Here is an 18,535-nt window from a genome sequence, read left to right on the forward strand (position 1 = left end):
ATAATACTGCCCCTATATACAAGAATATAACTACTATAATACTGCTCCCTATATACAAGAATATAACTACTATAATACTGCCCCCTATATACAAGAATATAACTACTATAATACTGCTCCCTATATACAAGAATATAACTACTATAATACTGTACCCTTTATACAAGAATATAACTACTATAATACTGCACCCTATATACAAGAATATAACTACTATAATACTGCCCCTATATACAAGAATATTACTACTATACTACTTCCCCCTATATACAAGAATATAACTACTGTAATACTGCTCCTATATACAAGAATATAACTACTGTAATACTGTTCCTATATACAAGAATATAACTACTATAATACTGCCCCTATATACAAGAATATAACTACTATAATACTGCTCCTATATACAAGAATATAACTACTATAATACTGCTCCTATATACAAGAATATAACTACTATAATACTGCCCCCAATATACAAGAATATAACTACTATAATACTACCCCTATATACAAGAATATAACTACTATAATACTGCCGCTATATACAAGAATATAACTACTATAATACTGCCCCCTATATACAAGAATATAACTACTATAATACTGCCCCTATATACAAGAATATAACTAAAATAATACTGCTCCTATATACAGGAATATAACTACTATAATACTGTCCCTATATACAAGAATATAACTACTATAATACTGCCCCTATATACAAGAATATAACTACTATAATACTGCCCCATATGTACAAGAATATAACTACTATAATACTTTCCCCTATATACAAGAATATAACTACTATAATACTGCCCCCTATATACAAGAATATAACTACTATAATACTGCCCCCTATGTACAAGAATATAACTACTATAATACTGCCCCCTATATACAAGAATATAACTACTATAATACTGCCCCTATATACAAGAATATAACTACTATAATACTGCCCCTATATACAAGAATATAACTACTATAATACTGCCCCTATATACAAGAATATAACTACTATAATACTGCTCCATATATACAGGAATATAACTACTATAATACTTTCCCCTATATACAAGAATATAACTACTATAATACTTTCCCCTATATACAAGAATATAACTACTATAATACTGCCCCCTATATACAAGAATATAACTACTATAATACTGCCCCTATATACAAGAATATAACTAAAATAATACTGCTCCTATATACAGGAATATAACTACTATAATACTGTCCCTATATACAAGAATATAACTACTATAATACTGCCCCTATATACAAGAATATAACTACTATAATACTGCCCCATATGTACAAGAATATAACTACTATAATACTTTCCCCTATATACAAGAATATAACTACTATAATACTGCCCCCTATATACAAGAATATAACTACTATAATACTGCCCCCTATGTACAAGAATATAACTACTATAATACTGCCCCCTATATACAAGAATATAACTACTATAATACTTTCCCCTATATACAAGAATATAACTACTATAATACTGCCCCCTATATACAAGAATATAACTACTATAATACTGCCCCCTATGTACAAGAATATAACTACTATAATACTGCCCCCTATATACAAGAATATAACTACTATAATACTGCCCCTATATACAGGAATATAACTACTATAATACTGCCCCTATATACAAGAATATAACTACTATAATACTGCCCCCTATATACAAGAATATAACTACTATAATACTGCCCCTATATATAAGAATATAACTACTATAATACTGCCCTCTATATACAAGAATATAACTACTATAATACTACTCCTATAAACAAGAATATAACTACTATAATACTGCCCCTATATACAAGAATATAACTACTATAATACTGCCCCTATATACAAGAATATAACTACTATAATACTGCCCCTATATACAAGAATATAACTACTATAATACTACTCCTATAAACAAGAATATAACTACTATAATACTGCCCCTATATACAAGAATATAACTACTATAATACTGCCCCTTATATACAAGAATATAACTGCTATAATACTGCCCCTATATACAAGAATATAAGGGCATGACCACACATGGCGGAATTCCTCCGCAACTGTCCGCATCAATGCCGCACCTAATCCGGGTTGCGGATTACGGCTGCGGATCTGCACAAAATGTGCAGAAAATTGATGCGGACTGGCCGCTGCGGACTGCAGGAAAAGTGCTTCCCTTCTCCCTATCAGTGCAGGATAGAGAGAAGGGACAGCACTTTCCCTAGTGAAAGTAAAAGAAATTCATACTTACCGCCCGTTGTCTTGATGACGCGTCCCTCCTTCGGCATCCAGCCCGACCTCCCTGGATGACGCGCCAGTCCATGTGACCGCTGCAGCCTGTGCTTGGCCTGTGATTGGCTGCAGCCGTCACTTCCACTGAAACGTCATCCTGGGAGGCCGGACTGGAGACAGAAACAGGGAGTTCTCGGTAAGTATGAACTTATATGTTTTTTTACAGATACATGTATATTGAGATCGGTAGTCACTGTCCCGGGTGCAGAAACAGTTACTGCCGATCGCTTAACTCTTTCAGCACCCTGGACAGTGACTATTTACTGACGTCTCCTAGCAACGCTCCCGTCATTACGGGAGCCCCATTGACTTCCTCAGTCTGGCTGTAGACCTAGAAATACATAGGTCCAGCCAGAATGAAGAAATGTCATGTTAAAAAACCAATACGCTCCGCACCACACATAACATGTGCATGACAGCTGCGGACTTCATTGCGGAACTTAGAATCTCCATTGAAGTCAATGGAGAAATTCCGCCATGAGTCCGCAACCAGTCCGCCACTGCTCCGCAACAGACAGAGCATGCTGCGGACACCACATTCCGCTCCGCAGCCTATGCTCCGCAGCGGAATTGTACGCATCGTGTAAACGAACACTGCGAAATTAAAGTGAAAGTCAATGGAGAAACGGCTCCGCTGCGGATTAACGCTGCGGAGTGTCCGCAGCGGAATTTAAGTGAAAATCCGCCATGTGTGAACCCGCCCTAACTGCTACGGTATAATACTGCCCCCTATATACAAGAATATAACTACTATAATACTGCTACTATATACAAGAATATAACCACTATAATACTGCCCCCTATATACAAGAATATCACTACTATAATACTGCTCCTATATACAAGAATATTACTACTATAATACTGCTCCTATATACAAGAATATTACTACTATAATACTGCTCCTATATACAAGAATATAACTAGTATAATACTGCTCCTATATACAAGAATATAACTACTATAATACTGCCCCCTATATACAAGAATATAACTACTATAATACTGCCTCCTATATACAAGAATATAACTACTATAATACTGCCCCCTATATACAAGAATATAACTATTATAATACTGCTCCCTATATACAAGAATATAACTACTATAATACTGCCCCTATATACAAGAATATAACTACTATAATACTGCTCCTATATACAAGAATATAACTACTATAATACTGCTCCCTATATACAAGAATATAACTACTATAATACTGCTCCCTATATACAAGAATATAACTACTATAATACTGTACCCTTTATACAAGAATATAACTACTATAATACTGCACCCTATATACAAGAATATAACTACTATAATACTGCCCCTATATACAAGAATATTACTACTATACTACTTCCCCCTATATACAAGAATATAACTACTGTAATACTGCTCCTATATACAAGAATATAACTACTGTAATACTGTTCCTATATACAAGAATATAACTACTATAATACTGCCCCTATATACAAGAATATAACTATTATAATACTGCTCCTATATACAAGAATATAACTACTATAATACTGCTCCTATATACAAGAATATAACTACTATAATACTGCCCCCAATATACAAGAATATAACTACTATAATACTACCCCTATATACAAGAATATAACTACTATAATACTGCCTCCTATATACAAGAATATAACTACTATAATACTGCCGCTATATACAAGAATATAACTACTATAATACTGCCCCATATGTACAAGAATATAACTACTATAATACTTTCCCCTATATACAAGAATATAACTACTATAATACTGCCCCTATATACAAGAATATAACTACTATAATACTGCCCCCTATGTACAAGAATATAACTACTATAATACTGCCCCCTATATACAAGAATATAACTACTATAATACTGCCCCTATATACAAGAATATAACTACTATAATACTTTCCCCTATATACAAGAATATAACTACTATAATACTGCCCCCTATATACAAGAATATAACTACTATAATACTGCCCCCTATGTACAAGAATATAACTACTATAATACTGCCCCCTATATACAAGAATATAACTACTATAATACTGCCCCTATATACAGGAATATAACTACTATAATACTGCCCCTATATACAAGAATATAACTACTATAATACTGCCCCTATATACAAGAATATAACTACTATAATACTGCCCCTATATACAAGAATATAACTACTATAATACTGCCCCTATATACAAGAATATAACTACTATAATACTGCCCCTATATACAAGAATATAACTACTATAATACTACTCCTATAAACAAGAATATAACTACTATAATACTGCCCCTATATACAAGAATATAACTACTATAATACTGCCCCTTATATACAAGAATATAACTGCTATAATACTGCCCCTATATACAAGAATATAACTGCTACGGTATAATACTGCCCCCTATATACAAGAATATAACTACTATACTACTGCCCCTATATACAAGAATATAACTATTATAATACTGCTACTATATACAAGAATATAACCACTATAATACTGCCCCCTATATACAAGAATATCACTACTATAATACTGCTCCTATATACAAGAATATTACTACTATAATACTGCTCCTATATACAAGAATATTACTACTATAATACTGCTCCTATATACAAGAATATAACTAGTATAATACTGCTCCTATATACAAGAATATAACTACTATAATACTGCCCCCTATATACAAGAATATAACTACTATAATACTACCCCTATATACAAGAATATAACTACTATAATACTGCCCCCTATATACAAGAATATAACTACTATAATACTACCCCTATATACAAGAATATAACTACTATAATACTACCCCTATATACAGGAATATAACTACTATAATACTGCCCCCTATATACAAGAATATAACTACTATAATACTGCTCCCTATATACAAGAATATGACTACTATAATACTGCCCCTATATACAAGAATATAACTACTATAATACTGCCCCCTATATACAAGAATATAACTATTATAATACTGCTCCTATATACAAGAATATGACTACTATAATACTGCCCCCTATATACAAGAATATAACTACTATAATACTGCCCCCTATATACAAGAATATAACTACTATAATACTGCCCCTATATACAAGAATATAACTACTATAATACTGCTCCCTATATACAAGAATATAACTACTATAATACTGCCCATATATACAAGAATATAACTACTATAATACTGCCTCCTATATACAAGAATATAACGACTATAATACTGCCCCCTATATACAAGAATATAACTACTATAATACTGCTCCTATATACAAGAATATGACTACTATAATACTGCCCCCTATATACAAGAATATGACTACTATAATACTGCCCCTATATACAAGAATATAACTACTATAATACTGCTCCTATATACAAGAATATAACTACTATAATACTGCCCCCTATATACAAGAATATAACTATTATAATACTGCTCCTATATACAAGAATATAACTACTATAATACTGCCCCCTATATACAAGAATATAACTATTATAATACTGCTCCTATATACAAGAATATAACTACTATAATACTGCCCCCTATATACAAGAATATAACTATTATAATACTGCTCCTATATACAAGAATATAACTACTATAATACTGCCCTCTAGATACAAGAATATAACTACTATAATACTGCTCCTATATACAAGAATATAACTACTATAATACTGCCTCCTATATACAAGAATATAACTACTATAATACTGCCCCTATATACAAGAATATAACTACTATAATACTGCTCCTATATACAAGAATATAACTACTATAATACTGCCCCCTATATACAAGAATATAACTACTATAATACTGCTCCTATATACAAGAATATGACTACTATAATACTGCCCCCTATATACAAGAATATGACTACTATAATACTGCCCCTATATACAAGAATATAACTACTATAATACTGCTCCTATATACAAGAATATAACTACTATAATACTGCCCCCTATATACAAGAATATAACTATTATAATACTGCTCCTATATACAAGAATATAACTACTATAATACTGCCCCCTATGGACAGTCATGTTATTTTGACCCTCTGCTGTGACTACTGGCTTGGAGACTTCTTTAGATGTCACATACTGGGATCAGTGTCTGGAGATTTCCTTTTCCTCCGTGTCTCTCCTATAAACGCTCTATAGTCCGGTCCTGGTTACGCTGCTGTTAGAGGAAACCTTTGATGCTTTGCACTACCCACAACTCTCTTCCTGAGCAGCGTGCCAATGTGAAGGCCTCACGCCCGCTGATCTCCTCCAACGTGGAGGTGAACTTTCCATCCCTCATGCAGTGAGAACTAATTAGTAATTTTTTTTTTAGGGAATATTTCTGGCCGCAGAAGACTTTTCATTAATGACGTCACGTCCCGTGGATCCGGCTGACAGGATTAGGTCTGATAAGTCGTCCGACTCGTTGCTGTCTTGTTAGTAAATATTTGACCCCAGGTGAACGGTCGACCTTCTGTATAGGCTATATTTATGGAATAAACGCTTATACCCCCCCTGCCCACAGTGAGGGGCACGTTGGGTGTGTTGTCGATGAACCATTAATGACCAGTTACCGGGAGAATATTTCCATTATAAAGTTGCTGTTTTTTTCCGAGCCTGGCAGTGAACCGCGTGTCATGACTGGCTGACTCTTGTGCCACTTGGCATCCTCGAATATTGAGTTTTCCAGCAGCTGCAGGACACGGTGACACCAGGTTTAGGAGCTCCGGCCCCGTCTTCCAGTAGGTCTAACCGGAGCCAAACAGGAACGTGGAGTTGACGTTCAGGCCGTGTCCTAAAGGGCATGACCACACATGGCGGAATTCCTCCGCAACTGTCCGCATCAATGCCGCACAGAATCTGCGTTGCAGATTCTGCAGCGGATCTGCACAAAATGTGCAGAAAATTGATGCGGACTGGCCGCTGCGGACTGCAGGAAAAGTGCTTCTCTTCTCCCTATTCAGTGCAGGATAGAGAGAAGGGACAGCACTTTCCCTAGTGAAAGTCAAAGAAATTCATACTTACCGGCCGTTGTCTTGGTGACGCGTCCCTCTTTCGGCATCCAGCCCGACCTCCCTGGATGACGCGCCAGTCCATGTGACCGCTGCAGCCTGTGCTTTGCCTGTGATTGGCTGCAGCCGTCACTTACACTGAAACGTCATCCTGGGAGGCCGGACTGGAGACAGACGCAGGGAGTTCTCGGTAAGTATGAACTTCTATGTTTTTTTACAGATACATGTATATTGGGATCGGTAGTCACTGTCCCGGGTGCAGAAACAGTTACTGCTGATCGCGTAACTCTTTCAGCACCCTGGACAGTGACTATTTACTGACGTCTGCTAGCAACGCTCCCGTCATTACGGGAGCCCCATTGACTTCCTCAGTCTGGCTGTAGACCTAGAAATACATAGGTCCAGCCAGAATGAAGAAATGTCAAGTTAAAAAAGCAAGACGTATCCGCAGCACACATGACATGTGCATGACAGCTGCGGACTTCATTGCGGAACTTTGAATCTCCATTGAAGTCAATGGAGAAATTCCGCCATGAGTCCGCCACTGCTCCGCAACAGACAGAGCATGCTGCGGACACCAAATTCCGCTCCGCAGCCTATGCTCCGCAGCGGAATTGTACGCATCGTGTAAACGAACACTGCTAATTTAAAGTGAAAGTCAATGGAGAAACGGCTCCGCTGCGGATTAACGCTGCGGAGTGTCCGCAGCGGAATTTAAGTGAAATTCCGCTATGTGTGAACCCGCCCAAAGGAGATTCCAACTTTTTGTTGCCCAAAAAGAAATCCTTGGTTGGCGGGTGAAGTCGGTCAATGAGCTTGAACGTCCATCGATACCCAAAGAGAAGCGGCCATTGTTCTTGGTGGAGTCTCTGAATATTTTTGACGCTTTTTGAAAGTCAAAAATGGAGTTTGAAGACCACCATTGTGCCACGCCACCAAACCCTTCATTTTTGGAACCATTGGGGGTCCCAGGCCATGAACACCCAACCACGGTATCGTCTATATCTACAATGGTCACCACTTAAAATGTAGCTTCACCCCAAAACTGCTTTTTGACTGGTGCCAACCATTGTGTTTTATGTTCTAAGCAGCCCTGTAGAAATATCCTTTCTGTTTAGGGGATGGTCTCGATTAGACCCCTCTTTCTATAGTTCCTATTCGGGGGTCCCCCCCCCCTCTGGCCACAGTCCTAGAAGACGACCACCAAGCTGAAAAGGGATTAGTAAACCGGCCCATTTTATGGATGTCGCCCTCACCTCTCTTTACAGCCTCCTGCATAGTTTGTGTCCATACAGAGCCGGCTTTGCTGCGCTGCATTGTGGGAGATGTTGTGTTGACACGACTTCTGACAGCCGATACATATGGGGGTCCATGAACTGCGTTCTAGGGACGTCCGCGCGCTTTATGCTTGGAGATCTATGTTGATGACTCTACGAGTGAAATCAATGGGACTGTAATGCATATGTCAAGTAAACTGTGAATGCAGCTTTGGATGTGACTAGAGTATATAAGACATTATGGACAATAATTGTGGTTTTGTTATACAAACGTGGGCTGATTTGGCGCATTGTTAGTTATGGTGTCATTGTTCCTCCTGCTGCTCCTCCGGTCTGGAATCTAGACCCTTCTGAGAACATTCCTCGTCCACCATGTTCAGTGTCATGAAAGCATTCCTGGACGGTGGCCATTCCGAGAGACCCGACGCCTCATTGAAGCCTCACATTGTGGAGGCCTCTTCACATCGGGTCAAGGATTTTTGTAATTCAGTCAGATGAAATACTGAGAAGATCCTTGAGCGTTTAATAAGGGGCAGGAGGTCTGACGGGTTCTCTGCGCATTGAAACAATTTGGTGTCTGGGAGAAGACCTAAAAATACTTATGTCCGGTGATTGTTGATACGTCCAAATTTTTCGAAATGCAGCCTTTTTTTTTTTTCGTTATCTGTTTCTGGGAAAGCTGGGTGAAACCAATATGGCTGCCGTTTTCGCTTTCCTAGACTCCTGAGTGACCAGTCTGCCTGGCTCTACAGTGGTATATCCCTGCCCCCATATTGTTACTAGGTAGATTGTGCAGTCTGGGGAAAGCTTCGTTGCAGATCTGGAGGGGATTGGAGTAAGGGGGATGGGTTTCTTAACAAACCCAGCCCCTTTCCTCCAATCCCATCCAGATCTGCAACCAAAAATAAGCTCTAGCTGCCACCTTCCCCTCCTTGGCAGCCAAGACTAGAAGTGCTGCTCGACCATATGAAGGATAATGGGGAAACTCCGGTTTTGGGCTTTTTTTGTCATTGATCCGGCGCTGTTGAGACTTCGCCTCCCTGGCTGCCATCCCCGTCCAGCAGATCCAGGTGCTCCGTCATATGTGCCAATAATCTAGATTTACACGGGTAATTTCTCAGCCAAATGCTGCGAGATTTTCTGTCCAGCTGAATAGAGATCATTGTTCCCCAAGAGCCGGCGTCTGTACTTAAAGGAGCGATGAACCTGAAGTCCGGGGCTTATAATAGTGCAGCAGCGTTATAAGAGGAGCGGTAGATATCCGGCACACTGGAGATATGTGACAAAGTAATGGTCATGAGGAACGGGAGGATTCTGAGCGACTTCTCATTGGAGAACAATGACTTTCCAGCCCAATGTGGCTGATAACTGGGAACAATAGAGCGTAGACTGTCCTAAGTGTACTAAAACAACCTCCTTTTGCTTTTTTGGAAACCGTCAGCAAACTACTGTTCATTTTATATGCCCTCCTTTTGGGTCTGAGCAACTTTATTAGCCCTCTAATACCCCCTGCAGTCTCATTAAGCTTTTTATACTATTTATATGGTAATGAGCCTCGGGTAGTCGTGTGTTAATGAGTTCAGCATTCCTGGATGTTCATGCACGCCACCGATAGAATAATTCTAAAACTTTAATATGATCTGTCAGCAGAAGCTAGCCTGCTTGATGATGGTTTCCATGTGGCAAGTGGTGTATTTTCTGTAAGTAAATCAGTATAAAGGTTAAGAAGATACATTCCAAAGAATCTGGATGTTACAGTTGTTGGCCCTATAGTGATGGGATTATATACAGTTAGTGCGGCCCAGTGATGGGATTATATACAGTTAGTGCGGCCCGGACATGGATGTGTGCAGTCATTGTATGCTGGTAACATTTGTCAGTCCTTTGTATGAACCCGGCGCCATAAGTGATTCAGCTCTGTTCACGGTTTATGTTCATTGGGTGAATAGGCGTTCGGTCAGCTGATCTATTCCGTGTGAACTGTTACTTATTGATAACTAAGGCTTGTCTTAAAGAAACAGGGACCTAAACCTGGGGTGAGGGGTATTTAAGTACCCCACGTTGAAGAGCCTGGAATACAACCTCTGTGATCAGATTTATCCATGCAGAAGTCCACCAAAAGAGAGAGAGAATCTGATTACTAATGCAAAACAGAATATTCTTTATTTATTTTTTTTTCTTTCTTCTGGTCATTGTTCCTCTATGATTGGCTACATGGTGACTCCACAGCTGCACTCACTATTCTGCTGGTGGAGTATAGTACAGGCTGTAACTCCGGATCAGTACCGGATAAGTAATGTAATGTATGTACACAGTGACCCCACCAGCAGAATAGTGAGTGCAGCTCTGGAGTATAATACAGGATGTAACTCAGGATCAGTACAGGATAAGTAATGTAATGTATGTACACAGTGACTCCACCAGCAGAATAGTGAGTGCAGCTCTGGAGTATAATACAGGATGTAACTCAGGATCAGTACAGGATAAGTAATGTAATATATGTACACAGTGACCCCACCAGCAGAATAGTGAGTGCAGCTCTGGAGTATAATACAGGATGTAACTCAGGATCAGTACGGGATAAGTAATGTAATGTATGTACACAGTGACTCCACGAGCAGAATAGTGAGTGCAGCTCTGGAGTATAATACAGGACATAACTCAGGATCAGTACAGGATAAGTAATGGAATGTATGTACACAGTGACTCCACCAGCAGAATAGTGAGTGCAGCTCTGGAGTATAATACAGGATATAACTCAGGATCAGTACAGGATAAGTAATGTATGTACACAGTGACTCCACCAGCAGAATAGTGAGTGCAGCTCTGGAGTATAATACAGGATATAACTTAGGATCAGTACAGGATAAGTAATGTAATGTATGTACACAGTGACTCCAGCAGCAGAATAGTGAGTGCAGCTCTGGAGTATAATACATGATGTAACTCAGGATCAGTAATGTAATGTAATGTATGTACACAGAGACTCCACCAGCAGAATAGTGAGTGCAGCTCTGGAGTATAATACAGGATATAACTCAGGATCAGTACAGGATAAGTAATGTAATGTATGTACACAGTGACTCCACCAGCAGAATAGTGAGTGCAGCTCTGGAGTATAATACAGGATGTAACTCAGGATCAGTACAGGATAAGTAATGTCATGTATGTGCACAGTGACCCCACCAGCAGAATAGTGAGTGCAGCTCTGGAGTATAATACAGGATATAACTCAGGATCAGTACAGGATAAGTAATGTATGTACACAGTGACTCCACCAGCAGAATAGTGAGTGCAGCTCTGGAGTATAATACGGGATGTAACTCAGGATCAGTACAGGATAAGTAATGTAATGTATGTACACAATGACTCCACCAGCAGAATAGTGAGTGCAGCTCTGGAGTATAATACAGGATATAACCCAGGATCAGTACAGGATAAGTAATGTATGTGCACAGTGACCCCACCAGCAGAATAGTGAGTACAGCTCTGGAGTTTAATACTGGATGTAATTCAGAATCCGTACAGGGTAAGTAATGCAATGTATGTACACAGTGACTCCACCAGCAGAATAGTGAGTGCAGCTCTGCGGTATAATACAGGATGTAACTCAGGATCAGTACAGGATAAGTAATGTAATGTATGTACACAGTGACTCCACCAGCAGAATAGTGAGTGCAGGTCTGGAGTATAATACAGGATGTAACTCAGGATCAGTACAGGATAAGTAATGAAATGTATGTACACAGTGACTCCACCAGCAGAATAGTGAGTGCAGCTCTGGAGTATAATACAGGATGTAACTCAGGATCAGTACAGGATAAGTAATGTAATAAATGTACACAGTGACTCCACCAGCAGAATAGTGAGTGCAGCTCTGGAGTATAATACAGGATAGAACTCAGGATCAGTACAGGATAAGTAATGTAATGTATGTACACAGTGACTCCACCAGCAGAATAGTGAGTGCAGCTCTGGAGTAATAATACAGGATGTAACTCAGGATCAGTACAGGATAAGTAATGTAATGTATGTACACAGTGACTCCACCAGCAGAATAGTGAGTGCAGCTCTGGAGTAATAATACAGGATGTAACTCAGGATCAGTACAGGATAAGTAATGTAATGTATGTACACAGTGACTCCACCAGCAGAATAGTGAGTACAGCTCTGGAGTATAATACAGGATGTAACTCAGGATCAGTACAGGATAAGTAATGTAATATATGTACACAGTGACTCCACCAGCAGAATAGTGAGTGCATCTCTGGAGTATAATACAGGATGGAACTCCGGATCAGTAATGTATGTACACAGGGACTCCACTGGTTTTTGAGTTTATTCTATATGTGAACTGTTAGGTGGTGGACACAGGCTGTAAATGTTATATATGAGGATGTTTTATATGGGAAATCCTCAACATGAACGTTGCGTGCGGTTAAACTGTGGCCCAGGAAATTCTTAGCAGTTTAGTTTTTCACGGCAGAAAACCTCGTCCTCACAAACTGCAATCTGATAGGGGAAAGAGGAACGTCCCGCTGATAAACCTTCTTGTCACTATATAGATCTGGACCCGCAGATTATGAGACTCGTGAGCACACGTCTGCGGTTAAACGAATCACTTTATGGGTCCCAGGAATTTTGCATTTTGATGATTTCCGGATCGACCACAAAACTTGTCACATGTCTGATGTTTGGAGCGACTAATGGAAACTTCCAATAAACTCTGTTTCTGCCAAATGGCAATCTGACCAACGTTCCTCCATAACCACGCAGCCGCGCGCGCAGAAACACAAATCCAGCGCTGGCGTAGCGAGACCATCCGGCTTTTTTATATGGGATATGAAATGTCGCTTTCTGGGTTCACACGGAGTATTTTGCAGGAGGAAAATCTGCCTCAAAATTCAGTTTGGAATTTGGAGACTGATTTTCCTCTCCCTGCACGCCGATTTTTCACAGTGTTTTTCGCCCGCTGCCATTGAGCGCCGCGGGCATAAAACGCTGCAAAATACGCAAAATCCGCCTCCCATTGAAATCAATGACAAATGACAAAAAGGGCGTTTCATTCAGATGAGGCTTTTTTTACGCCGTCGCTTTTAAAAATGGCGCGTAAAAAGGAGAACGTCACTTCTTGAACCGTTTTTGGAGCTGGTTTTCATTGTGTCAATGGAAAAACCGCTCCAAAAACGTCTAGAAAAAACGCCTCCAAACGTTTTCAGCTTCAAAAACGGCTGAAAATCAGAGGGCTAAACAAAAACGGCTGTAAAATACGGAGCTGTTTTTAAGGGAACACCGCCTCCGATTTTCAGCCATTTTTAAACCACAAACTTTTTTTTTTGCGGCCATTTTTGGAGCTGTTTTTCTATAGACCCAATGAACAATGGTTGAAGTGACATGCACTTCTTTTTACGGGGCGTTTTTTTTTAAGCGCCGTTTTTTTTCAAACAACCACGTAAAAAATGCCCCGTCACAAAGAAAAGCCGTTTTTCCCATTGAAATCAATGGGCAGATGTTTGTGTGAACATACCCTAATTTTTATCCATTTTTCACTTTGCGTTTGAACATATTCTCAGCCTCGGGATGTTCCATTCACTGTTAGCAAGCAGAGAACTTGAACATTTTGAGGAATTCACACACAAAGTATATTAAAGTTGCAGAACTCTTTATTATACAGCGGTTAAGTTTTATTTACGTAAATCTGGAAACCCCCTTTAATGCATAGGCCGGTGTGATCATGGTGTTTTAGTGTCGCTGTGCCTTTAAGGTTTGTGATGTAATATTCCTCATTCTCTTTCCTGTATTTATTATGGGGGGGGGGCACTCTGTCCTGTGCCGCATCCTCTGCTGCAAGAACTGAAACTTGGCCTCGCTCCAGGGCCTCAGCTGACCCCCCCCGCCCCCCGCATTGTTCGCCCGCTGCATTTCTACTCCATCTGCGTGTCAGGCTGAGCTTTAGAGCAGCAATAGTCATAGACCTTCATGGGTTTCGATATGGTAGAACCATAACTCCCAGCATGCCTTCAAACCTGCTTTGGGGATAATTCTTCTGCACGATGGCCGACCGCTCTGTACGTGGCGCTGGTTCTGTGCGACTTTTCCGTTTTTTCTATCCTTTTTGAATATTGTCAATGCAAAATCCAGATTTCAAGTAAACTTAAAATCTTCGGAGCGGTTCTGGAAAGTCGGACGTTCACTTGGCCGCGGCTGAGGCTGCACGGAATTTCGTATGAAGCCTCTGTCCTGTTTATAAGCTCCTGGGATAGAGCGAAAGGGTCAGCGGGCACGTGTGCCAAAATGTTAACTGGAGACCCGTATACCTGGTCCAGAGCTGTAATCTACGTACGGGGGGGATACAGACCCCGCGGGGTGGACCGATTCTGAGAGGAGGCTATAGACCCGTCTGAACGGGGATCGGTGATCTGGGAACCCCAGATTGAGGGGGGCTAAAACATTGGCAAACCCCTTTGATACTGTTCATCACTCGGAATCGCAGACTCCGCATCTCAGGGGGTCGTGCCAGAGACGTGGGGAACTTGCATAAATTTACACGTCCGTGATGTGTGTGCGCAACTGGCGCTTAAAACCTGCGCAGACACCCCGAATTTCCAGAACCCAAAAATTGGACGAATAAGGATGTACATTTGACTTACGTCACCCGTCGTACTCTTGCACCAAGGTGCGGGCACAGGTGGTCGCTTAAGGCGCCAACATTTACGCTATGATAGCTCATCACATCCCCTCCATAAGGTGCACACGACTGACCGTTTCATCTCTGACCAAGGTGGCTGCCATCTCCGAGGCGAGGCGTAGTCACTCTGCTTTCCCAGACTCCTGAATGGCAGATCTTCAGTAGTACTGCAGCAGGGGGTTATGTTTTCCTGAAAGCGCAGATAGATCTGTTACTCAGCGGCATTTCGTCAACCGTCTTGAGTTCAGTTCCTACAAGTTTTGGAAGGAGCGACGATGATCTCTTCCAAAATCCAGTTTTATGGCGGTTTTTATGGGTTCGAAGACTTTCCAGGAACCGTCAGCGCAATAAGTAATTTATTAATCGTGTTTCAGTACTTAGGAAATCTGATTGTCAGCGCCTACACAGCTGAGGAGCGCGGCCAGAGACCGCTCGCCCACCCTCTAGTTACTTTGAAATGACTGTACTTAAAGTGACACGCCACCTTTTAACTAACATTGACTCTATAGTCCACAGGCGTGACATCCAACAACTTCATCGTACGTCTTTATTACATGTTTTGCTTTTTTTTTTGCCCTGCAGTATAGAAAAATTTCCTGTTGCTGCATGGAAACCGTCAGTAAGCAGGTCAGCTGCTGTTAATGGATCTTATTTGTACTTTGAGTGTATAATGGTGTCTTGCTGTAAATGGACTGGGGTCTGATTGGCTGATTAGCCCTTAACACCCCTCCAGCAATAATGATCGTAACGTACGACTGCAGAACGTCCTGATCTAGATGTTAGATGTTTGTTCTACATGAGATAATGAACAGTCAATGCAGTAAAGCAAGAACCATGAAAAGAATAAGATCTGTCAGCAGCAGCTAACCTGCTTGTTGACTGGTTCCAGATAGAAACAGATGATTTTTTTTTTTTAAAGGGATTTTCCACTTTTTTTTTTTTTTAATAAAGCTTTTGTATAATGAGAAGTCCTGGAATTTTCTAGTAGATTTTGTTTCAATTCCTCACCATTTTCAAGATCTGTGCTTGCTCTCAATGAATAGGAATATTCTTCTTTTTACCTGCAGAGGCTGAAAACCCTGTCCTGATCGAATACTTCTTACAGCTGAGGGTTTGTTACAATTGATGTTAATATAGATCTCTCTGCTCTTTCAGATTTCGTACCCCCCGAGCGATGAGGGCGACAGTGACGATTCTGAAGGCGAAAATCATGAACTTGCACAGATTGACAAAGGTCAGAGGTTAAGGATCACGGCTCCTCAGAAGTCTCCTGGTTCCTTTAAATTGTAAAAATGATCATTCCTAGAAATATGTAGGAAGGAATAACCCGCCCTTAAAGGAATACTAACCTAGTTTATCTGTACTCTATTGATCTCTTATTGGCCTTTTTAGACTGACTGTAGTGCTCTTCATGAGGAAACACAGAAAAATATAATATGTTCCTCTACAAAAATGGGTGTGGCTAAGGAGACTCAAAATGCGCCAAATGACGTAATCCGTAAAGCCACATGAGTCATTTTGACAAATTTTGCGCAATTTGCACTATTTTGTTGATCATCGCCGATCCATCAGATGAATCACCCCCCCCCCCCAACAACTTCATACTTTTCCTGCAGTGGCCACTGCAGGAGAAATTTGGTATTACATGTCATCCATTCAAATGGAAGTAGGGGGCTGAGCGTGTGTTCCCTGCGCTGATTAATAGAGGGGGAGTCGTGAGCCGGGGACCCCCTCTGACATCCATATCCTCAAATAGGTCCTATGGACAAGGTTTGGTCTAATGGGAAAATAATATATTTTAAAGAGGTCGTTTGCCGTGTATAGGCGACTTTCTTCAAGAAACAGCGCCACTCTTGTCCACAGCTGGAAGAGATTGGAGTTCAGCTGCAATATCCAGCACAACCCATGGGCAGGTGTGGCGCTGTTTCTGGAAGAGAGCAGACATGTCTTTATAATCCTGGACAACCCCTTTAGGCTATATTCACACGCTTAACCAAAAACGTCTGAAAACATGGAGCTGTTTTCAATGGAAAACTGCTCCTGATTTTCAGGAGTTTTTTAAGCCGCTCGCGATTTTCGCTGCTTATTTAACGGCCGTTTTTGGAGCGGTTTTCTATAGAGTCAATGAAAAACGCCTCCAAAAACGTCCCAAGATGTGACATGCACTTTTTCGTGGCCACGTAAAAAAACTGCCCATCAGAACAGAATGCCATTTTTCCTATTGAAATCAATGGGCAGATGTTTGGAGGCGTTCTGCTTCCCATTTTTCGGGCGTTTACGGCCCAAAAAACAGCAGAAAATAGGCTGTGTGAACAAACCCTTAGGGTATGTTCACACGACAGCGTCCGTAACGGCTGAAATTATGGGGATGCTTCCGCCTGAAAACATCCCCGTAATTTCTGCCGTAACGGCATGTGCAGGCGCTTGAACGCCACGTCCTTTACGGACGTAATTGGCGCTGCTATTCATTGGAGTCAATGAATAACGGCTCCAATTACGGCCAAAGAAGTGACAGGTCACTTCTTCGACGCGGGCGTCTATTTACGCGCCGTCATTTGACAGCGGCGCGTAAATATACGCCTCGTGTGAACAGACAAACGTCTGCCCATTGCTTTCAATGGGCAGATGTTTGTCAACGCTATTGAGGCGCTATTTTCGGACGTAATTCGGGGCAAAAACGCCCGAATTACGTCCGTAATTAGTGCGTGTGAACATACCCTTAGGGAAAGTGTAATTTATGTGGCTGGTGGAGGACGAGGGGTTGTCCAATTAACCCTGTCCCGACACTTGATGTACATGTAAGCCATAGTTGGGAGGGGGGTTGTACAAGGCAGGCTCACGGCCTGGGCCCGCTCCATACGCCATGGGTATCCGCTCTGTATTACACCTGATGCCTCGCGCTAATGGTTGGGATCTGAGATAACTCTGATCCCAGGCATTTAACTGCTTAGATGCCACAATTAAGGGTTTACCAGTACATTGAAGCATTAAAAACTACAATTCCTCCCTCAAAAAAACTGAAAAAATAAGCTCTCATACTGCAATGTTGATTGGAAAAATATAAACTTTATGGCCTTTCGGAGGCGGGAGGGAAAAAACGACCAATTGCTGCTGCGGGAAGGAGTTTA

General features: G+C 40.6%; 1 protein-coding gene across 1 annotated transcript in view; it reads left to right on the forward strand.

The window, feature by feature from the left end:
* LOC142760322 (uncharacterized) overlaps positions 1 to 18,535 on the forward strand; it is an 84,328-nt gene that overhangs the window by 15,036 nt on the left and 50,757 nt on the right. Inside the window, exon 2 of the mRNA XM_075863473.1 lies at positions 16,563 to 16,641. Coding sequence (XP_075719588.1) covers positions 16,563 to 16,641 — 79 coding nt within the window. The remainder of the gene's footprint in view (positions 1 to 16,562; positions 16,642 to 18,535) is intronic.

The sequence above is a fragment of the Rhinoderma darwinii genome, chromosome 4, assembly GCF_050947455.1.
Source record: "Rhinoderma darwinii isolate aRhiDar2 chromosome 4, aRhiDar2.hap1, whole genome shotgun sequence".
In the NCBI taxonomy this organism is placed as follows: Eukaryota; Metazoa; Chordata; class Amphibia; order Anura; family Rhinodermatidae; genus Rhinoderma; species Rhinoderma darwinii.